The sequence below is a fragment of the Bradysia coprophila genome (assembly GCF_014529535.1).
Source record: "Bradysia coprophila strain Holo2 chromosome X unlocalized genomic scaffold, BU_Bcop_v1 contig_20, whole genome shotgun sequence".
Taxonomy (NCBI): domain Eukaryota; kingdom Metazoa; phylum Arthropoda; class Insecta; order Diptera; family Sciaridae; genus Bradysia; species Bradysia coprophila.
Window position 1 is genome coordinate 5,155,519 of NW_023503307.1, and position 25,285 is coordinate 5,180,803.

The following is a 25,285-nucleotide window of genomic DNA, read 5'->3' on the forward strand; positions in this document are numbered from 1 at the left end:
CGCTGAATTTGGTATTTTCTTTCCAAAATTTCGACAATCAAACGATTTGAATTTAAGCCTTAAACAATGTTCAATTTGATTGATTTTTAATTGAATTTCGCTTGAAATGTCTCTAGACATTCTTTAAGAATGGTCTTGAATCAAGGTAAAAATGTTATCACGATAATAGACAAAACAAAAATTGGGATGTTTTTCCCCTGTATGACATGTGTGTCTGTTTTCTTCTCTCTCTTTCGTTTAGTGTCTCGGTGTCTAGTTTTATATGAAAATTAAAAATTATTTTTTTTTATTAATTAATTGAAAGATGAGCAGAGCATATAAACTGAAATAAATAATTCTTAAAAGCAATTTTTTTTTCATTTAACTTATCCATATATCATAGAGTTGCAACGCATATGGAAACTTCAATTTTTTTATTAATTCTTTTCATTTAAATTAAATTTAATATTTTTTTCGTTTTTTTTTTAAATTGATCTTTACTTCTTCGATTAGCCTATCAACTAATAACTGTTCCTTAAACACTAATAAAAAGGTACTTAAAAGCCATTTTGTGTCCAATTGAAATAAAACAAAACCCCTTTTGATTTGTCTAGATATTAACTAGAAATGCACTGAATTTATTGATTGGTTTGTTGTTCCGAAACACTTTTTATTCATCACAAAGAGACACAAAATGGCATTGTTGCAATGGAAGAGTATATAATTCGTTATTTCGGTTGTATTTTTGTTGCCCGGTTTTTTGTTTATTTATTGCAGAAAGATTTGTGTGTCTTTTTCGAAAAAGCCTTTTTGAAACAACAACAAATTTTTGTTTTAAATTTTTATTTCATAGTTTATTGTCACTTAAAAAAAAATTATTTTGAGCCCTTCTGACATCATCGTGTTTTTCTTTTCTTCTTTTATCAATAAATAAATATTTTGAAAGATTTTTAAAAATGCTCAAAAATATAATTTTCAATTTTTGCCGATATCTTTCTTCTCTACTCCTAATCATCACTTTATTCCGTAAATTGTATCTATAATATTCAATCTGTATTTTCATTTATAAAAATTATGAAAAAAAATCATTTCCTTACAAAACTAATTTAATTATTTTTAAACCCAAACCCATCACCATTCATTGCACAGAAAACCCGATACTTTGTTTTTAGTTTCGTTTGGCTGGCCAACGACAAAAGAGAATCAAAATTTTTCGATTGAAATTCCCCAAAAAAGAAACAGAAACGAAAAGATGTTTTTTGTTTTGTTACGTTCAATTTTTATACTTTTTCAATCTAAAAATTTTGAAAACTTTAGCCATTGAGACAACCATGCAGTCGTTTTTGTAAATTGTTTTTTTTATTATTATTTTGATTTTTCTTTTTTATATCTTAGTTTTGATTTTGAGGAAAAATTCGCAATTTTCCTTCTACGACACAGAACAGAAATTATTTTTTTTGTCTGATTCGTCGCTGAACAAAAAATCACAAATTTTTACCTTTACTGGTCATACGTGGACAAAATGGAAGAAAAATTTAATTTTGATTCTAAATTTTGCAGAATTTTTCTCTCTTCTTTTTTGAGTATAACTGGATATTACAGTTCAGTAGCACCATATTTCCATTTATTTCTACACTTCCAGCGCATACGTATTTAATTGTCCACGTACAAAATTCGATTAACTTTTTTTTTCTTTTTTTAAAAATTCTACGAAAAAAGGAGAAAAAAAGATATTTTTTTTTTAAATAAATTAAAAGAACGGAAAATTGAAACGTAAAATTTGTTTTATAAATTCAATTTTGATAAACAGGAAGACGTATGAAAATTACGATTTTTTTTCGTTTCGAGACATTGAATATACTCAATACACTCGTTTACTTCAGATTTTGAGAGAAAAGCCAATTTTCAATTGTGAACTGTCATTGGATTTGCGCTCAGTAGATTATTCGCAAACGTTGCATTTGTAAACTTGAAGTGTCGTTTGTCGTAGAATTTTAATAATGCTGGAGAATATGGATGAAGTTCTTTCAAATGAAGATAGTGAACTTCTGGTTCGCTTGTTGTGTGACCGCATTCTTCGCAGACGTACATCTGTAATGAGAGAAAGGGAAACGACGATTAATTTTCATCCCAGAAAGTCCACTCACTTTGAACCACTGCCTACATCTGAGAAAAAATTTGACAACATTTACGAAAATTTCGACGAATTTCGAGAAAATTCAAGAAACTCGATAAAATTTAGGACATTTAAGAAAATCGAAAAACTTTCTCGATTTTAAGAAAATGAAAAAAAAACTCAAACAGTAGAGGTGAACGGGGTTACCCGATTACGAGAAAAATCCAAGCAGCAGTAACAGCTTAGATGCGAAAGTGGGATTATGTGTAAAACAGTAGGGACCTCTACACATTTTTTAAAAATAATTTAAATTACCTTTGTACGCCTCTCCTTGTACGCATACTGGTGTTGCACGCCGTGCACCTTCAAACAGTGTGATTCCAGCGAACACCTCTGAGTAAATGACTTCTCGCACAAATTACATTTGTACGGCCGGACACCGGTATGTGTTCGTGTATGCCGCTTCAGATCGAATGTATCGTTGAATCCTTTACCACAGAACGTACACAGATAGCGCTTCACATCGGAGTGGCATTTCATGTGGCGATTCAACAATCGCTGCAGCGTGAACGCTTTCGAGCATATGTGACAAGCGAATTTGTTTGGATCATCTTCGGCAATGGGAGCTGGTGATTTTTTGCCATCATCTCGTATACGGTGACCGTGAGCATTTTCCACAGCCAATGGATTTTTGATACCATGGCCGCCATTCACGTATTCAATTTGAACATCGGCCGACAGACCCAACTATAGACGGAGGGGAGAAATGGACATTAATTATTATTGGTGCAACGACCTAACATCAAAACATCGTGTGTGATAGACGAACACTCAAGTTGGCAATTTAATTAAATTTGATTTGGCGTTGTAAACAAGAAGACAGTTCAATTAAAATTAATTGGAAATTTTCATTAGATTGAACGAATAATTCTCTGTTTGCTATACATTGAAATAGAAATGGTAGACAGTTTTAAGTTAAGTGTCAGCATTCCATTCACCAGAGGTAAAGAGGAGAGAGTTACATTATGGTCCCAAACATCAAATCAAATTTCATTTAAAATGCTTACCCGCCACACTTGTTTCGTTTCACAAGCACCGTTTCCGGCCGATGATGGCTCCTTTTTAACACTTACACTGTGAATGAGTGGCTTGGCATCTGGTGGTGCATCCATTGAACCGGAACTGGGTGATGGTAATGATATATTGCTTTGCGAATCCAAATCGTAATTCATGTTGAGCGTCAAGTGCTCATTGTGCGGATGCTGTTGATTCTGTTGCTGCATCATTTGATGCATTTCACGAGTTTGTTGATAGCTTGGTGGATTTTCGTGGTACATTTTGTTGTTTGTGTTGTGCATGGTATATGATCGTTCGTATGAATTTGGCCGGGACATCATTAAGTGGTCGGAAAAGGAATCCAAACAGTTGTTGTCGGCCGGCGTTATGGAAACCGAATCGGGCGTTAATGACGGATTCGACGATAATTCTAAGTCGTTGCCGGAACTGGTTTCATCGCTTGTTACCCGTTGCAAAAATGATGAAAGATCAACCGCATCAGTTAAACTCTCTAGCAGTGCGTGTTCTGCTGGCGATGAAAATGAAAATTGCAACGGATCACTGACTCCACCCGATATGTCCATCATTGAATCGTTAACATCATAACCTGAATAATTATGCAGCATATTGTTGCTGTGTAAATTTAAAGAATCGATCTTTGAGTCATACTCCAAATCTTGTTCATCTTTTAGAACGATGCCGTAAGCAGCGTTCTGCAACATTGAAAAATGTTTCGCCGAATTGTTGTTCGTTGTGTCGGAGTAATTAGCTAAATTAGTTAGCTCTTGAGCATTTTCACCATCTAGATTAATATTCGATGCGATCGAATAGCCATTTTGAGCCATAAAATTGATACCATTCGCATTATACGCATTCAATGCACCATTGCCACCTTTTAGACTTTCATAAAATGGAGGCAATGATCCAGTTGGCGGACTGTTTGGTCCATAATTCGAACGTCCATCGCGTCCACCCATTCCACCGCCAGCGCCACTTCCACCACTCATACCTGCATTTGAACTGCCACTAGCTCCTCCACCGTTAAAGTTGATGTTTCCACCGCAATTACTGCCTCCGCCCTGATTCGACGTATTTTGCGAACCACCGTTCGAAGATCGGCCGTGGCCAGCAGCCGCTGTAACAATACCATTGACTTTTCCAGCCAAATTGCCTCTTGGTCCTTGCCACATAGAAAATGTGGAACGACGTAACGCACTTGTACGTCTCACTTCACGATGCTTTTTATCTTGCTCCTCACTGAATTCACTCTGTCTCTTTGGAATATGATAATCAATTGGCTGATCTTGCTCAGGTAGTTGATTAGGTACTTTATCGACAATTTCTTTGTCTTTCTTGTTCGTATTGGAAACTTTTGATGCTGGAGTTCGCTGGATTACTGAACACCGAACCACAGATTGATGCGGTGCCGGTGGACTTGGCCGTGTTTCTAAAGCTGGTGGCCCTGGTGTCGAAACGCTGATTGGTTTCACTTTCGGTATGATCTCTTTCTCCTTTTCGATGATCGATCGACTGTTGTTTGGTTCCTTTTTCGGAATTTTCTGTCGGATGGAATTGCTCAACGTAGGATATTCTTTGCGTTGTGCCTGTGTCAATACATGGCCACGACTGCCATATGGAATATCACCGCCAAGTATTGATGATTGGAAACGACGAACCGGTGGACTCGATTTATTTGTGGATGATTTACTGGTACATGGTGTTTTATCAGGGCTGTTTGACGGTGATATGCATTCGGTTGAAAATATGTCACGGACTGAAATTATAGAGAAAGAAAGAAACATTTAGAATTGAAATGCTTGATCGTTTCCGATTGAAATGTTATGAAAATAAGTTTCAGTTACAAACTTTTCCAGTTTATGTAAAGCGCGAAATTCATAATTTTGAATGGTAAAATTAATCCAAATAAAAAAATAGAAAAAAAAATATTTCGATTTACGTCTTCCAGAAAAGATCTCTCCTTTGCGTAAATAACTATACAATGTCGGGTCGCCCGCGTTATTCACTTACCGAAAATGGCTTTGTATTGAAGTTTGTCAGTGTGCAACACTGAATCTGATTGGGTTATTTCAATAAAAATACAACGAGCTATCGAAGCCGTTTTGCGACGAAAGCAGAAACTTTGTGTCGGTAAGTAGAACTTAGGGATACGTAGGATTATATAGAAATTGTTTGAAGGAAACATCTCAAATTCAAATTATTATCATCAGTCTAAGGAACATTAAAGATGGAACAGGGTGTTTCACTTATAAAATTCGGTTTTGAATTTATAGTCGAGATATCGTGCACTGCACATGTTTTATTGCTATCAAGTTTCCTCCCGACATGAAGTGAATTTAAAACATTTCAGTCATAATTCCATAGCACTGCTCTGTGCTATGATAATCCTCATTCTCTTTAACATTCATTTAATTGCATACAAATATTTGTTCCATTCGATTTGGCTCTTTTGCGGCATTTTATTTGCATTCACAAATCGTACTGATTGTAAGTAAATATCGTCTGGCCCATAACACAGACACGCAAAATTGCAAACACCACAGTTTGACATGACATCGAAATTAAAATATTTTATTGATGCTGCTGATTAAGTCAAATTTTAAATTGGTCTGACCACATTGAGCGCACTAATTAAAAATGTGCGGCACACAAAAATTGAGAATGTAAACCGCAGAACCGAAATATTACTCGTATCAATTTACACCTGTTGTACTGACTGACTTTTAAAACCAAAACATAACAAACAAAAAACGAATGGTTGCAAGCCGGGGTTTTAGATTATAGTTTGTAATCCTTTTGCGTTTACTTCTCATGACTACTTTCCTTAATACCCATTCGTTTTAAATGCATGCCTCGTTCAAATTTGATTATTCAAATGCTAAAATGATTGAACAAAAAAAAACAAGAATTCACCTGTCCAGAACGTTTAATATTCAATCCTTTTTTTAATGGACTCATATGACGTGAATGGAATTATGCTAGAAGATGCAGGTTGAAACCCCTTTTTTATGTGCACAACCCTTTCGTATTTAAAAAAGGATTGTATGTAGCATTATAATGCAGAAAAAAAAACAACATTAGGATCGCATGAGCTGCACGTTTTTCTATCTAATCATTTGTCATTCAGGTGAGACGTTCAAAGATGAACGAACAATTTCAGAATATCAATTTTGTTTTTTTTTACATAAAGCGTAATATTATGACACTGAAGAGTCTGTTTTCGAAAATTATCGCTCTACATCTATTAACATTAACTTAACGAAGTTCTCAGATCTTTCGTTAAAATTCGCTTGAAAATAGACCACATAGACCACTTTATGCATTGAGACTCTCTATTAGAGGGCATATACATAGTAAATCGAATAATTCCACAGTCCAGATTTTAATAGTTATATGCAGCAACTTGACACGTCACATTAGTGAATTATAAGAAAAATGAATTTTCATCGGTTAAGTCCCGTTTGAAATAGAATGACAATGTCAGAAGGAACTAAATGAAAAAAAAATCATTTTTATTATGATTCGCTAATGCCCCGTTTCTGCATTTAACTATTCAGTTGGACTTGAGATTCCAACGAATCACCCAGTACAATGTATAAAATGTGTAGACCACAAAAGGTAGCGGATGACGAATCGACTAAATTAAGGTAGATATATTTCGGGTCTGGACAGCAAATAATTGAGCGTTATATTCATACGCTAGAGTTTCATCATCCAAATAAGAAAACCGTGCCCTTTTACTTACGGCATTTTAGCACAATAATAAAATACAGTTCTCCACGATACCAGATAGATCATGTTCTTTTTCACAATCAGATTTATTTTTAATTAGGGATAATAAAAAAAAACGAAAGAAACAAAAACAAAATCTCATCAGCAAGAGGATGATGATAAAGAAACGAAAGTGCATATGATGATGTATATATACACTCCTAGCACAGAAACCGCTTGTTGCTGTAAATAATGAAGAAACTTATTTATTTTGCCTGTATACATAAATTCGATGACCACAATATTCTGTATAAAATCGTGAATCTTAATATTCCTTATCCACAACGAACCGGTTTCTTGTTACTTCAACTTGCAATGCAACTCTTCTGCAGGGATTTTTTTTCTCTGATTTTCAATGCATAGCTTCGTTTGGTTTTTATTCGTTTTTATTTTCTATTTATTTTTGTGTGGCGCAAGTTTTTATCTTCTCTCTTCTTTCTGTTTTTTTTTTATTCTTGATTTTTTTTCTGCTTCATGTAAGAAATATTCTTGAAAAGCTGATGGTCTCGAATAGCTGTATAGATCGTAATAAAAGGTACGTGTGCATTGAAAACCGAAGAAAATATGAGCTAAGTCCAATGGAATTTTGAATTAAAAACGGGTTTACTCGATTATGCCGTTGATTTGACGAGCGTTTGTTAACGCAATGTGTTGGATAAAGTTTTTTTTTTTAGCGAAATGCATTTGGCTGGATGCAAGCAGAACAAAGAATCGGAAAGTGTCTTCGTTATAAAATGCTTGTAAAATCAGAGCACCGTGAAATGTTGATTTTAAATGTTTTGGTTTCGTTACACCTTGGTGTAAATAAGCGGAGTTATCCTTTTACAATGTCATCTGTTTTACAGACGGATATATCGAATTGAATACGCTTTTGAAAACATTTAGATCAGAAGAAGTGACAAACTTTAATTTTTTGTTTTGTTGAGGATAATAGCTGCATCAGAAAATTGATATATCCACTCGAGAGATTGTTTTCCGAGCTGAAGCTTTTCCCGCGCAGAAAAACAAATTTTCACGCAGATACCTATAAACTGCGAAATAGTCAACTAAGAAGCATCTTGATTTGAAAAATCCAGTGACTTCACATCGCAACCAATTTTTTTAATCTTTTGTTGACACTAACATTGTAGAATGTCAGCTGCAGTTTCAATATTGTATTTTTCGATTATCAGTTATTTTTTTAAGAATATTTAGTTAGCAATGTTGCCGAATTTTCCGATGAATTCTATTCTAAATTGAAATGACAATCTGATGATGCCGATCCCGATATTGTTTTAAAAAGTTTTTTTTAAGAAAGCTTTTTTACTTGCGAGAATGATCTGATTGCTTGTGTTTTTGTTTTCTTTGGTTAAGCTTTGTCAACGACAGGGTGAAAAATAGTATATTATATCAGTAGGAGCAAAAAGGTGTGTTTTTGACCCAGGTGGGAAAAACTGTTTTGCCCCTCTAATCTGGTGAGAGAATATGACTCGTTTTGGTCCGCCTAAATATAATAAACTCTCAATTAAACGAATAAATCGATCAATTAGATCTCAATCAATTGAAAACAAATATCGCGAATAATAATAAGATATTCATCCAAAAACGAGCCATACAACCCCGTTTATCCGTCACCATTATGACAAATTATCTGGTGTGCGAAAATAAAGTGAATTATCTAAAGCAAATACACCGATGTTTCTTCCATTCATTTATAAGTTTCTTGTTTTACCTGCCACACGGTTTTTTTTTCAAATGAACAGTTTGGAAAGAATGACAAAAAAAATGGTTTTTATTTGCATTGGAGTGCTATTTGAAAATGAAAATCAAATATAATAATTAACCGTCGAGATGTATAATATGCATGCATGGTTGCGTAAATCATATTCATATATGGATGGTTTTTAATATACCTACCATCTATATGTGTATATACATTCATTATGGCTACACAAGAGGCCTCTCTATCCATACACAATGATACCGTTTGGTTTTTTAATGTATTGTTTATTTACAATAAAATAATGACACATCGATTGCTTTCGGTAAAAAAAGAAGGTAAATATACAGGCAGATTACATGTGTTTACCACGTCAATGTATTGGTTGACATTGATATATGGTATGGCAATATTATAATCACGTAGCTGACTTGAAAAAAAAAACTTCATTTTACGCACATCACATTGCGCAATCTGATTAGCAGCAAAGTTAAATACTGATTCTTGTCCATAAAATATGCTGATTTAGTAAAGTTACAGCTTTTAAAGTCATTGAGATATTTAAATAATATATAACTGAACATCTCACATGTTTACTAATTAGTTTTTATTTGTACTATTGATTTGTATGTATGGTGTATTTCAATGGAAGAAAATATATATATAACATCCATCAGGATTCATCATTTAGTCAATGTACGTTTTCATCGTAAGTCACGATTGCGAACCGTACAGTATGCTAAGTGTGATAAATTAAGTAACAATTATTATTATGTCCCCCCTTCCCAAAATAAAATTAAAAAAAAAAAAATCCACCAGCAAAAAATGTCTTGATTTTAATAATTCAATTGTTATAAATTTCGACAAAACTGATGATAGTTTAGTATTCATATTAATGCGCGTGTACTTAAACATTTCCGCAAGGCCAAAAGTGCCGTTTAAAATTTTCGGTTATCAAGGCCAAACGCACAATGCTAATTCGTCTGACTTTGCCAGCTACATATTTTATTGCTAAAGCTATCATTCTGTTTTTTTTTTAACATTTGTGCAAGATATGTAATTGAATGTGGTTATATGTGCGTATAATTGCGCAAGGTTTTTTTTCATTATTTTTTCAACTAAAGACGTTGTTTAATACATTTTTCAACCGTCATCCACGACCAATTATTATTAATGAAAAAGTATAAATATTTAGGATTATCGGACAGTCGGTAAATGTTTTATAAATTCAATTAATTAATCAATTAAATAAGTTTGCATGACAGCAGGCGGTAAAGCACACTTTACCTTCCTTTTAGTTGGTGCGAGTTTGTGTTTATACTCAGATTATAGTAGATAAAACAGAGAGCGTTGATGCTTGCAAATAATTGTAGGTAGTTTGCTCACGTCAAAGCACATATATTTGATAGTAGGGTGAGCGTACCAATCCTCGGACAAGAATGACTCGTTTGATACCTACTGTTCTCTCATTTATAAAAAAAGTGTATAAATCAAAGAACAATAGGTGGCAGAGAACTAATTCTTGTCCGAGGATTCGTTCGATTACCCTATACACAATTTACAAAATTTAATAAAATTTGCACGGCCGTTATTAATGAAAACATTCTCGCTAATTTTTGTAAAGAATCGTAAAGTGTAAAGACTTATTTTTGACCATGCCATTCTCTAAATCGTGCAACCAAGCTCATAGACTGGAGACCATGTTGTCTTCTACATTTTTCAACACTTAGTCAAAAATCATCATGCAATTAATAAAAGTGTTTTCGTAAATTTTCGTGAGTTTTGGTGAGCTTTTGCAAATCGTGAAAATCACGAAATTCACGAAAACTTATAACAAAATTTAAGATGTAATGCGGGGATTTGGAAAAGAGTTTAATACAAAATGATGTTCGAATAAGGTATGATATCTTAATTTGTCTTAAATTATCAGTAAGTCAATTCATCTTATAAATCGTTTACAAATTTACTCGGTGCAGTCAATGAATAGGAATGTGTCAATGTCATACGCACTGGAACAATAGAGCTTTTTTCTACCAATAACTTCGAAAACATAATGTATGCTCGAACAATGCCAAACAAACAAAATTACAATTACAAATATCACCTGTAAAGAACTACAATAACAAAAAAATAATTTCTATGTTAGGTGTACGAACTCTCTTTTCACGTTGATTCCCCATCGTAATTTTCTCAAATAATAATTGTATTACAGTGACAAAAACATCACACATTGTTGTCACCTATTATTCATTGATATTTTTGTTGCTATTATGTGTTTGGAAAAATAATAATAATGTTTCCCGTGCGACTGTGTGACATTATATCGGGTAAAGTGCTGAGCGAAAGAGTGTAACTATATGGTTCTTAACAAAACAATGGAAAAATTACGCATCGTTGCTGGAAACAACAAAAAAAGAACGAACTCATCTGCATTACATTGAAATATTTTTAACATTTCAGTCATCCAGTAGAAATGTATTATATTATGCGGTTACCATTTGTTTATACCTTTGTTCGTACGCTTCAATTTAACATTATTATTACTGCAAAGAATTAATGAATGAACGATAGATGTGTGATACTGTGTTTTTACACAGTTTACAAACAGCCAGTCTACATCATGAACAACAACGATCATCCGTCTAATTTCCTCGTATACAAAAAAAAAACCGTATGTTGATACAAATGAAGTAGTAGATTATGTATAAGACTCTAGGCGATAGTTTGATGTAGCATAGTCTTGAGTAGATGATGCAGAAAAGATAAGAATCCTTCAAATGAAAATTGTTTTATGTATGCAGTGAAGGAAGGTGTAAGAGTCACAGTTCACTATTCATCCGAAAGACAAAAAACCGTATTGCAGTGGTTGTGTGCTTCGGGGAGCAATTGAAAGCTCTGAGATTGTTTTGGATACAAAAGAAGCGTAAACCTCTCGAAAGGTCTTTAAAAGCACACAAATGCGATACGGTATTTTTGTTCAACAGTATTTAATTTTGGCTATTCGTTTCTTTTTCAGCTGGTCTCACATCTCTAAAAGCGTCATGAAGAAAGTAAATTTTCGATGACTATGTGTCACAGAAACTCATTAGTTTTCTTTGTGCAAGGAGCGTAAGTTTTTAATTTGTAATTAGCACATCGCCAAAAGACAAAAAAAAATTAATAACACTCTATCGATACAGCTCAAAGTAGGTCAAATTCGTGTGTCAGTTATTTAAGTACCTAATCATATTCGATTAGAAGCATCTGTTTCGACAACGAATTCAGAAAAAAAAGAGTCAAAGAATAATATTAAAACGAAAATGCAAACGATTTTTTCCAAATCGAAATTAAGTCGATGAGTTTTATGCGTCAACCTTGTCCAAACACATCTAATTAAGTATATATACGATTCAAATTTAATAATTCGGCTAAATATGGAATTTCGGTTCAGTTATCGCCATCTGAAAGTCATATGGATATTAAAGTGTATACGAACAATGTTCAATAATTCTCTCTGGTTGGTTATGGTTTCTTATTTTTATCCGAATATCTTTTTTTGTATTTCAAAGAAAGACAGAAAATAAAATATGAAAAAACACACCGAAAATGTGAATTTTTGTTAATGTATCGAATAATATCCACCAAAAACTGAACATTTTATATTATAATCATGTTAACCCTGACCCAAAAAGCAATTTTATTTGTTTTTTAACGCATTATACATATATATATCGCATGGTATGTCGGTCTGTGCGCGACTTTAAATTACACATTTTGTGTTAAAAAAAGAGAAGTATTTAAATATAAATAATAAAATATTACATTTTGTGTATACGGCGATGATCGAAACATTTGTTTTAAAAGTCTCTTATAAATATTATACACACAGAAAAGAAATAAAGAAAAAAAATAATATTCAAGTGGAATATATGGAATTGAATGGAAAAATCGTGCCAAGACCAAGGTGAAAACTGAAAACCGCGCGCGTCTGATCTGGTTGTGTGACATATCCAATGAGTTTTTTTTATGAAAATGAATCTACAGATGTGTGTGCATATTGCCATTAATGGACGTATTACATAATCGTAATAAAACCGCAATTTTATTTGTATTTATATACAATCGTAGAAGTTGATCTCTCACTGTTTGTTGATAGTTGAAAATTGCATTCGGATTTTTTTTATTTACTTTAATTCTGATGCAGTTTGGAATTAGTTTAGTTTTGTGTTGTTGTTGTCGCTGTTCGATGTTCGGTAACTGTATTATTAGCAATAACAGGTTCATGTGCGCCATATGATAATTAAAGGATGACATCGAGTTTATATTATTTATTTTATAATAACTGAAAGCGATCGATAACAATATTATGCATGCATTTATTTTAGCCATTCAAACGGTTAATTATATGTGTATCAATTGAAGACTCCATAGGTATACATTTTTATGAAATACTATTATAACGATGTGGTGATTTTGCGATCATAACTCGAACTAATTCCATTAATGAATTAATTTTTTTTTGTTAGTTGCCTTTTATGCATAAGACGATAACACGTTTCTTGGGAAAAAAGGGAAAATGTTAAATGGGTGCCGCCACGTGATGGTATAAATTTTAAACATTTCGTAAATGATTTTGTAAAAATTCAAATTATTTTTGCATTTGGGATTAACAACAGCAAAATATATAAATAGTTCGATAGGTAAAACGACATTATATTATTAAATTGCCGACCAAATCGAGTTATTTAGATTTTATTTAGAAAGCGAAATGCATTTTAATTTGAAATTGTCAATTAGACAATGACGGGATGCGTTTTTAGAAATATGCACCCAAATGGATCATTAGGGTTTTCTGTTGTTGTTGTTGCCGTATGAACATTTGCCGAAGGTGTAACCTTTCACGGACAGGTACGTCATCTACTAGCAACAACGATGACTAAAATAAGCGATAAGCTCTGGTCAATGTGTAACGTAACAAAATTTTGGTTAAAACTAATGAAGTAAGATATTTTTCATTTATTTCTTAAAACTTCTTAGATCGAAAGCATTAGATTTGATAATACTTGACGCATCAGAAAAATTAGATTTCCATAAGTTGGGAATAATAGATTTGTATTAAACACAAATATAAGTAGAAGATTTTATGATTTGTTATTACAAACAATTGCAGATTAATCAAATCTGTTAGGAGTCTTCCCGAAGTATAGAAGCACAAAAGTATCGGGGATCTGTCATCTGGCTAAAAATGAGTTGACCGTACAGATTCCCATAATTTCAGTGAAACCCCAAAATAATCATTCATGCAACGGATAAAATGTTTGTCTGAGCCCTATCTATAACTACACACACAAAAAGGAACGGTGTACCCAATAACGTTTTCTCCCACGATTTCAACTTCCCGATAACACATGTTGCAAAGAAAAGTAAACCATAAAAATTTTGAACAAATAAACTTGTACAAAAATATAATTTCGATTTCAACCTTCATTCTATTCAAGACTTAATTGCATAAGCATATCAGTCTCTCTATATACACATAATACAACAAAAAGTAACATAAAACCGAAATCATGTATTCATATCGTACACGAAAAATCTCGAGAAGAGTTTTTCGAATGTCTGGTGGTTCAACCAAATAACACAAAAAAAAAAACTCCATCCAGACAATAGAAATCTACCTGCATTCGTTAATTTTGACGATTTTAAATTTACACACAAGAAAAAAAAAAATTGGTTGAACAAACACTACACATGCCATGTGAAAGATCCTCCTTGGTTAGTTCAACATTATCGTAAATTCTTTATTATATTTATACCAAAAGATCTAAAAAAAAAAATCTTTTTCTCATCAACATCTTAGATTCTCTATAAAAATGTTGTCGGAATTTCGTAGTGTGAATGGGCGATATGTACAATAAATAAAGGAAACACACAATTCGTGTGTATGGACGAATATGTTTGTATTCATTTATTATTATCGAACAAGTCCTTTTCCTGGCGAGAACTTATTATATCATTCATACGAAACATATTACTACACATCTTCCAAATGTGAATGTGTTAAACTGGAGTAGAATTTCTTTCCTCCTTTTTTTAATACGTGGAAGACATTGTACAAACACAAAACTAAGTATTGAAACTAGGGTGGCTTTCAAGGTGACCAGGTTTTTTTTCTTCTTCTTGTTAGACAATATAGGTCTCGTTCTGATGTCTTCAAATTGTGAAATAATTTCCTTCTGAATATATACGACGGACCAACATCGATAAATAATTTCATTACGACATCGAACACATTGTGAAGAGTATGGTAACGGTAGTATGGTATATAATATCCGAGTAACACCAATTCTACGAAATTAAAGACCAAAGTGTGAATGGTAACGCAATATCATGAAGGGACGTGTGTTGCGCAATATGTTGCGCAATTATTCTTTTTGATTTAACGTTCGTCTCTTTAGGTTAAATTTTTTCTTTGATGGAGACGTTTCGAGTCCATAAATTTGTGGCAATATGTTACAATCACACGATTATTATGGAATGATAAATATGGATCTTCCACATCGAATTCGATTATTCTTTCGCAAATAACTAAAATTTTATATTCACTGTGCATAACACCACAAAAAACATGTAACAATCCCATGAAGTTAACATATTTGTTACGAATAGCATCTTCAATGTTAAGAAAATCAAATTCTAAATCGATCGACTATGATGATTGGATGATGCAACGTGCCCCGATATATATACTGAATGCGCAATCTATTCTTTAAAAAAAAAAAGTTTCGCGGGATATTGTAATTGATGCAAAATTACCATTTAACACAATAAATATTTGTAAGCAAAAATTTAAATCGTCGGTATACTGTTTTCATGATAACTCCGCAAATTGGCTACGCAATTCAAATTTTATATATTTCAACACGTGACACGTTCTTGTACCAAATGCAATAATTTCGATGCTCAATTTTTTTTTTCATGTGATTTGTTTCTTTCCTTTTTCAATTGTGAAGATAAAAACCCGACTGAATTTTTCGTGTCAAATCAATTTTTTTCTTCTTGTTTTTTCAGTCTTGTTGTTATTTGCTATAACACATCGTCGACCATTTGTCCGTTTGAATTTAATCGATTTAATCATAAAACAGCTAGGTAATGACGCAAAATGAGTCATTTTTATTGTTCGCGTTATGATGTTGATGTGGATATTTTGCGAATCGATTCCGATTGGCGAGAACATCGAAGACGCAATTTGTTTTTGTCATGGGTATTATTAACACTCCGACCAACACCGCAACGTAAATAACAACAAAATAATTTAAAATTCTGAAATTATGGAAAAACTTTCGATTTATCTTTATCCATTAAATTTCTAGAACAATGATTTCTGATCAGATCACCTAAGATTTCTAATTTTTGCGAGACAAAACTATTGACTTTTGTGGATTGGGACGTTGCATTAACACCAATGATTTTCCTAATTAAATAATATATTACTAGGCACGTGTGCAATGTCGTAAAGAAAATGTTGTAAGTCATAAGTTATAAATTATCAAAATTTCACGCAATAATTGTTTTGACATACGATTGAGTATGAGGTCAGAGTCATGGAGACTTTGAGCTTTAAACCGAATCCATCAGTAATCATTTAATCGACGGCGAACAGGCAAATTTTTATTTTTAGAAAGTAAAAAAACAATTATTTAAATTTTATGCGAAGATAACGCATTTTGGGCCTAACGGATTGACCTTGGTGCGTAAAAGTGAGGGTGTAAAGTCTAAAATATATTATTACAAATTAAACTACACAAAATCCCGACAATAGAACAATTACCAATTCACGATTTATTCAAATGGCATTTGAAATCAAAACTAAAAAAAAGTTTGACTACAGACTTGCGTGTACGAAATTCTTATTCAAAAATTATAATTATTTTATAGTAAAGGTGGGCATAACTTTTAAATGTCAATCGACACGCATATGTTAAATGTTTCCTACATTTTAATTAAATTATTTTTTTTTTGTCAGAACCGAATTCTTTGCGCTCACATAAATTATCGCGTAATTTGCTTGATATTTACTAATTAGCTGCGCTGATGAACAGTTACAAACGTGCTTTGATATATCGATCGTAATTTACGAATGACGAAAAACTGGATGATTTTATCGACATCACCACAAAATTTGTGAGTTTTGTTTTATTATTATTATTATTAATATTAATTGCTTTTATTGTCGGAAAGTGAGAAAAAGATAAACGGTCGAAACAGTAATAAAGGACATATCGCTGTTTGTAATCACTTTAACATGTACCTTGTTCAGAAACTAGTTTTCAATTCATGCAAATTAGTGGATCAGACGAAATATTCTATAATCGCTATTCATATTATAGGCAGTTCGTGCACTTTGTACCGAAATTCAATTAAGAACAGTTTAACAACTAATTACGCAATTCTTCTTCGTTTTTTCCGTCAAATAGAAGAAAAAGATAAGATGAACACAGTGCGTCAATGCGTAATTGCTGAAGATCATTAAAAATTGTTCTAAAAATGTTTGCTGAATATAGGGCGGTGGCACCTGTCTCCGGAAATGTATCAGTAGTGGGACACCTATTGTTCTTTCATTCATGAAAAATATTATCAATCAAAGAACTATAGGTGGCCGGCTACTGGTATATGTCCGGAGACTGGTGTCACCCCTCTACTGTCTACAAGAGTGCTATGCGGTAATCACTTTGACTTTTTTTTGAAATAATTTATCGATTGATTTAATTAAAATCGTGCTTGGAGGAGATCTAAGTTCTGGTTCTAATTCAGAAGATAACATCGACAAAAATGAAGTTCGATCTAGATAAATGTTCAATTATTCAGGTTTCGTGTTTCAATTTTTTTTATCTCTTAGCGCAAGACATTTCTATCATCTTGATAGGAACTCGAAAAATCAATGCTATTACGTAGCGGATGGATACGTAGCAGTATAATTATTCCGTTGAGTAATTTTCGGACGTGTGTAATACTAAAAATGTATTATACCTATCCCATACCTAGCCCATAAATGTCATTAAAAATCTTTTATTGTATTTTAATTAGTATTTTATGTCTTTTCAATATATTTAACGGACATTAGGCAAGTAATATATGTTACAAACTCACCATTATTAACAAATGTGTGCTTTACATCCAGCACGAAAAGATATATTCGAATCAGAAATAATTAACGAAAAAGATAATTCGTTAATTTGTTCACATCAACAAGCAAATGTGTGCAGTGAGAGTGAGAGAGAGCTTTTCGGTCATTCAGCCATCCAAGATTTTTAAGTGAAAAATGACAATTACAATTCATAATGTTAAAATATTACAACTAATAAATTTAGAATTAATTGATTTTCAAGTAGCAGAGAAAAAAAGATAAAAACATAGTAAAGCTTCACGTGCAAGAAATTGGGTTCAATAAACAGTTTACCGCATCAACGATTGCTAACTTCGATTAAATTTATAACCATCAAAGTAAAGCTTCTAAATATGTTAGACGATCCATAATTTCTGATATCAGAAAAAAAACGACGAAATATTCATACAGAAGTTATGTCATTATGGAAATAAAACCTGTCGATATTTTGTGTCTTATAATAGAGTCAGTTAAAGAAGAGGCTATTGAACTGCTAATTTTGTAATAAAGTCCACATTCGTGTGACTAATAAAATTTATCATTACGCCATCGATATGCGTTGTTGCTACACTGGGTGTTGCACTTAATCGATATCAATTTTCGGAATTTTTATTTTCCGTTTTTATAATGTAAAACAAAAACAAACAGAAACGATACACTCATGCAACAGTTCAGTTAGTTTCTCTTTTTCCGATTCCAATAAGAATTCAAAATTCAATGAGCAAGATGACAATGACTTTGACGGTATATGACTTTTACACAACCTGTTGATAAATCTATGAAGAAATGCATGTTTCTCAATAAAACTAATTTGCAAATAATTTAAAATCATTATCACGGCCATTAAGTTCAATTGGAAACGAAATGATATTTCCTCAGCAGTGTCATACGTGTAAGGTTCGAATGTTATCTTTATGAGTATTAATTTTTGAAAGAATCGAATAGGCCAATAGGGATCGTTAAAATTGTTCTGAGTTCTTTGAAAGTCAACAAAGGAACCGAAAAGATATAAAATGAATAAGAAATCGATTTGCTAGGCCTCATTCATCATAAACTTAGAAAATAGAAAATTAAAAGAGATTCAAAATTCAATATCCTTAAAATACAGTAAGTCAAATTTCTAGTCAACTATAAAAAGCTTACCTTGTTCGAGAATATCCTTCTTTTTCGAAACAAGTGCCAGTGGCTCATTCGATCCACATGGACTCGGGCTCCGAATCGGTCCAAGTCGATCTTCACTTTTGTTGCTTATCAGATTCTGTTGCTCCAACAAACGCAACTGTTGCTGATGCAAGCGATCTTTAATTAGAAATATTTTCGGCATTTTCGTTTAGGGTATAATCCTCTTGGTTTATTTTGTTTATTCAGATACGTTTTTATAGCACTGCCACTAAGTCAAAGAAAACTTTTTTTTTTCGTTAAAAAATTTTCAAATTTTTGTTTTTTTTAAATTCCTTTTTTGTGTCAAAAAATTCTTTTTTTTTCTTAGATTCTTGATTCACTAATAATCACTTTAAATTTGAAATTTTTATACTCCACGAAAAACATTGTCACTCAAAACACGAATTGTTCAAAAGCTTCTTTTTGTCCAGATGAAAAGTTTACATCAAAAAAAATTTTCAAACAAAAAAAATCTCTCACTTAAAAAATTCTTTTCTATAAGTCCCGTTAAAAAATAACACCGCACGTAAAATACACGATTACTCTCGTTGACGTTCAAAAACTTACTGTATAGAATATTTCTCTTGAGGTACTTTACTGCTAACTTCCCAGTCCGCACAGCTCAGGTAACGCTAATCCATGTTTGTACAGCTATAATACAAACGTACTTCCCCTTCTCTTAAATTCTCATGATGAAAAACTTAAATATGCAGATTAAATACACAATGAGTAATGTTATAAAACCGACATATACTACACCAACACGAAATAGTGTTTAACTGTATTGACTGGTTTTTCTTTTTGGTATAATTTCTTCAGCCATTCTTGCAACGACTTTGTTCTTACCTGCTAACACTAATACCACAAAAATAGTTCTTCTTCACCTTACAGACTTCTTCACATTGCTCTTGTTAACCTGCTTCGCTATACCTTAACACTCACACACTGATCGGTAAACCATTGATCTGTCTGAATGTATTTTTCGCTATTTAACATTCGTACGGCCAAAAGAAGCTATAATATGACATAGTGAGTGAATCAACCGAATATAAGCGTATGTGAGCTAGTAGTTTATTTTGAACAATGCGTCGACACATATCTATAGGTTTTGTTATGCATATAACTATGTTGATATATATGATGTTGGCTGCGATCATATTCACTCTGAAAACCGTTTTATTGTTTGGCTCTATTTTGGTATAAATATATATATATATATATAAAACAGCAACAGTTTATAGTTTCACACACATAGGTGAAAAATGTAATGAAGGCCTAGGCTGGATCCATACAGTTATGTACGTATATATGTGTGTGGCTTTATACGATTATTGTTGTTATAAATTGTTCAGCTGAGCCCCTTTGTCTTGTCCCCCCCATAACTTGGGTTAGAACCCCAATATGTAACGACTATACATACTTTTAGAAGAAAAAAAAATGTTATTTGCACGGTTGTTGTTGTTGTTCTTTTTCACTTCGTCTTTTTAATACATTTTAAAAATCTAAAACAATACAATTGCCTTTGAAAATGTATTGAGTAATTTTGTTGTTGAATTGTTTGTTTTGTTGATTTTCTGTTCTACGATGGAATAATTTATACATTTTTTTCCTCGGTACACAATTATAATTTAATTATATGTGTGTACTGTAGCAAGTCGGTGCTGGGATGGTACCACATATATTCTAATCTGGCTATCTGGAGTTTTTTTTATTATTATTATTGCCATTACTGAGCTACCTGGAAGTATGGAATCGACAAAAAAAATGTATGGAAATAATAATCATGAGAACAGACAAGAATCATGAATGAATGGACGAATGCTTGAGTAGAATTAGATTTATTGATAATTATTACTTTTTTTTCCTTTGATAAAGAATTTGCTTTTCGGATTTGTTTTTTGTAAAGTCGGTACATACATATACAAAAACTCTTCGCCGGTTTTATTCGGTAACAACTTTTCTCTATTAAAAGATTATTTGCTACGCATGAGTTATAATGGGCAAATATGCAATGTAAATCTCATACCGATTCACTAGGCAACACATATCACGCGCGATCACTGTGGGCTGCTGATGGAAGTCTTCTCCTGATCCGAAAGGTTCCTCTCTGTCAATATGTAACACATCAGGTTTTCTTTCGACTACTATCTTGTTATATCTAATGAATAGGTAGCCTTAGTAGATTCCCCGTCAAAAGTGTGACCAATTTTGCAACAGAATCACAATGTCTACATTATACAATCCTAGAAGTCACAGTAGTAACATTAAAACTTACCTCACATTATGACAAAGCAACTGCTAAACAGCCTTGATAAATAGACACTTTTAAAAATTTTCTGAATTTGGTGAGAAGCGAGGACAATTTCGACTAGGCAGGACCTGAAGTATTTTTCAGAAACGAACTGTTAAGTGTTAATGAATTCATCCATTCGTCATTAAAATTCAGAGAAAGTCGTTGATGCATTGATTGAAAGTGGTGACCTACTCGTAGTAGTAAGTTTTTTTTGTTGTTGATTACATAAGCGGTATATGTCTTACAATTTCGGTAGAAAAAAGCTGCATTCAGTGATTTAATGGGGAAAATGTGTAAAAATCTATGAATGAAATGGAGGGTTGGAGATTTTTATTTTTTGTTGTGATTTTTCGTCACCAATTTGTGTGAGTGATTAAATAATGTGACGAGTCATTTGAGACCATCTCCCATGAGTACGCAGATATGTATGACAACAATATCGAAAAATGTGAGTAAACTCCCACTTGTCCGTGCGCAATTTCTGAATGGCCTTTCACTGACTGCAATCACATCATCTGTTTCACTATAGGATCTATTACTTTATTTGATTTAAGTTTTTTCAAACATTAATGTCAATTTACTTCATTTTTACATTAACATGCTTTTTGCTACATAAAGCCTGTCATATATTCCTGAAGTCATTTTCGATAACAAATGATGAATACTAGACTAGAGTTTGCATTAGTTTGCGGCGGAAGTAGGACACATATGTTAAAAGATATAGTAAGAGGGCAACGAAAACGTTGAACGAGATTATTCTCTTCAAACTTGAAAGCTATAGATGGTAATACAAAATAATAATACCCAGCAATGCCGCTTTTCAGATCGGCTAGGAAATATTCTAAAAATAACAACAAAAAGAAGAATCGTAATCGTTTAAGTATAACAGCACTTTATCATTTCAATGTAATAAAAATCTCTATCTCACCAAAGAATCAATGAATTAAACAATTTAAATCGATTGACGACATTAAGTATCTTCTTTTATATTCACTTGCTATTTTCCATCTTATTGATTCCTTTTATAATTACGATTTTTCGGTCAATCAATTTTACAATGTAACCATTTAGTGGAGACTTGAGACTATTAAATGCTTTCGATGTCGTATTTCGTATAGATGTACGTAAAACGTTCAGCGTAAAATTGTCTTACAATTAGAAATTGTGTATGAGCATGTTCAGCTGATATGAAGATAAACGAAAAGCGTATTTGAGTCAAAAAATAATAATTTAACGATCTCCTCATACTCGATTCGCTATTTAAACAATTATTAAACAGACAAGTTGTTAATTTCAAACAAAATTTAAAACACCACAAGACTTTACCGGAATAGCCATAAAAACCATTTTATTATCATTTGAATGATCGTTTTTTGTTGGCCATGTTTACCATTTTATTGTTGATAAATGTGTCGTTAAAAATGTTTGATTTTAATAAATGGATATGTGGATGGACATATACAGATATAGATACACATGACCATTTTCAATGAAATTAAACATCGCGTTTTTTTTTCTTCGTCTCGGTTTTATGTGTAAGAAAAAATTTCTTTGAAAAAAAAAGAAACATGAAACCTCGTTTCAAACGACCATAATATTAATTTCGATTGATGAAATTTGCATGCTAATATACATTGATACACCATAAAATGTAGTTTTATTACTGTGTCATTGTTACCGATTATGCTTGTACTCAATTTTCCGAACGAAAGACATCAATGCAATTGGTTACACAAATTCAGCGACGAACCTTTTTGGACACGGAAGGTGTGTGTGATCGTTGCATACGTAAAGAATGTAAAATAATAATTTTTTTATTATTATCGTTAACAATAAAAGAAAATCTATAAAGCCAGCTAGGCTGTACACAATGGTTGGTATGGTATTGTACGTAAATTATGGAATTTGGGAGTCAATCCGAAATTAATATGTTTCGCTTTGAAAGAATAAAAAAAATTATGTGCATTGGGTGGGAAATGGTAATAATGTCTTTTTTTCCTTCTTCTTCATCTTTCTTCAATAAATAAAAATACGGCAAGAGAAGGTGTAGTCATAAGTACTACAATTTACGAATATGCGCTACCGTTCATTTAATATTCTCCGAATGTATTCAATTGTTATATGGCTTTCGGATATATTTTATTCAGCCTGAACTCTACAAATCAACAAATTACAGTAGAAATAGACGAAATTATTCTAGGCATGTATGTAGGTCGAATGGTAATATAATTCACGTTAAAATAAAAATCAAGCACACATATATTTCCCTAAACTCTATCATATAATATGGTTATTGCATCTTTGCGAGAGTCAACCAATTCATTTTTTGTGTGGAGAGAAGACGAAGAATACGAAAAGAAAGGAAAAAAAATGGTGCCCATCTAAACGACAATTTAAACAACAAGCCCATAGATGTTATCAATAGAATTGTATTTCATCAATGTGTAACTGTGTACCGAAATCCTTCGAAAAAATAACAAATTTACAATGCTCTCTTGTAAAGCTTATACTATTTTCATGCAAAGTACCAACATAACGTATTCAGTTGACGTACTTACCATTATTGTCCATTTGCAATTATATTGTACTGTACCATATATACGCGAAACAATCTTTACAACAGTGTTTTCCATACGAAAAAGGTTTCTTCGTTCGAAAACAATCATTTATATTTATTCATTTTTGTGTTTAAAAAAATTGCATAATTTTTGAAGAAACAAATCGAAATGTTTTTGTTGTTTTCTGAACTCTTTTTTTTTCATTATTTTATTTCAACTCAAATATTTACTTAAGTGGTTTACGTTGGCTGCATTAAGACATTTTGTCAATATTGAATTTAACAATTAAAATGAGACAGACAGTTTCGAAGGTGTATCCTTCATTATAATATTTAGGCCTTGTGATGTGTCCGAGATTGGGTAAACGATATCGCAAACACATCAAAAAAGAATTTACCACCGAAAATCAATATCAACAAATTCGCTGGTGCAATAAATTGTGCATAACGTTCCATACCGATAAAATTGCTTATTAACTCGACTACCCACATGTCGGTTTCGTGTAGAACGTAGACAATTTTCTCTTTAACAATTTTCACCGGTCAACGAAAATGAAAAGTTAACTCGTAGACAAAGACTTCCAGACAAAACGTAAAAATATCGGCGCAACAGAAATAGACAAATACAATGTTAGCAACTTCGTGCTACACGGAAAAAAGTCTTTGCTGAACATTTTCTATATTAATAAGGTCATCGGTTCATTGAAGGGTTTTTTTTATTAAGATAGCTTCCCTAACGTTAGTAAGGGTCGCGCACGGAGTTTAGCGAAGGGTTTAGTATTAGTAGAACTCATATTTATTGCATTTCGTTTTGGAAATGAGCTTGAATTATGAATTTAAAGTTGAAACTCGGATATTTATTTATAACGTGTGATATAAGCTTGTCCTACTCGTCTTCGTCTCGTTAGGACTAGTTTACGACAAGAACTTTGTATCATTCATGAGAAAATGTTCTATATTTCCGTCGGCATTTTTCGTTGTGGCTCGTGAGATTGAAAATTTCAGTACTTCGGTACTGTTGACAGCGAACTCAGCCAAAAATAGTTATTTTCCTATCGCATGATAAATAGTATGTTGTGTTACAAGTATTACAAGCGGAGCGAGTAAGGAAAATTGGGTCGTGTACTGAAAAAATCAACATTACAATACTTGTAACACATGCTTTGTGCCAACCGAGAATTGAAATAGACAAGAGCACAAAAAATCATAATTTTCATTGTAAACAATCACTCTTCAAATTTGATCGATGGCATTGCTCAAACGAATGCTGTAACAACTCATACAAATTCCATATCAACACTGCTTTGAGTGTTGTAATATCACATCAAACAGGTGCTGTAATAAGTCACTTTACAACACTAAAATGAGTGCTGAAAAGAGTCGTATTTCAATTCTCGGTGGCACAATAGTTATTTATACAACCGAGTGTAGGCCGAGTGGGACAATACACATCGTGTGCCTGAAAAAGGATATATCTTCGCGTTGTATAC

General features: G+C 32.5%; 1 protein-coding gene across 4 annotated transcripts; it reads right to left on the reverse strand.

Annotated features, from left to right (window-relative positions):
* Positions 1–1,476: 1,476 nt before the first annotated feature.
* On the reverse strand, positions 1,477–19,507 carry LOC119068677 (transcriptional regulator ovo). 4 transcript variants are annotated; one of them, XM_037172358.1, is made up of 4 exons: positions 18,928–19,507; positions 3,163–4,925; positions 2,411–2,842; positions 1,477–2,070 (listed from the first exon to the last, which is right to left on the reverse strand). In XM_037172358.1, the coding sequence occupies exons 1-4, from the start codon at positions 19,106–19,108 to the stop codon at positions 1,885–1,887; spliced, it is 2,562 nt and encodes an 853-aa protein (XP_037028253.1). In that variant the 5' UTR covers positions 19,109–19,507; the 3' UTR covers positions 1,477–1,884. The 4 variants fall into 4 exon arrangements, with proteins under 4 accessions (XP_037028253.1, XP_037028254.1, XP_037028257.1 ...); XM_037172359.1 differs by having other exon boundaries at positions 3,229–4,925; positions 18,928–19,505; XM_037172362.1 differs by lacking the exon at positions 18,928–19,507 and adding an exon at positions 5,018–5,149 and having other exon boundaries at positions 3,229–4,925.
* Between the last annotated feature and the right edge of the window lie 5,778 nt (positions 19,508–25,285).

Bases quoted from the DNA above. Each gene is read 5' to 3' on its own strand.
- LOC119068677 (XM_037172358.1), bottom strand. From the start codon at position 19,108: ATGCCGAAAATATTTCTAATTAAAGATCGCTTGCATCAGCAACAGTTG. The intron at 4,926-18,927 runs GTAAGCTTTTTA...CTATAATTTCAG, and splicing joins GAAGGATATTCTCGAACAAG to TCCGTGACATATTTTCAACC. The intron at 2,843-3,162 runs GTAAGCATTTTA...CTCCGTCTATAG, and splicing joins AAACGAAACAAGTGTGGCGG to TTGGGTCTGTCGGCCGATGT.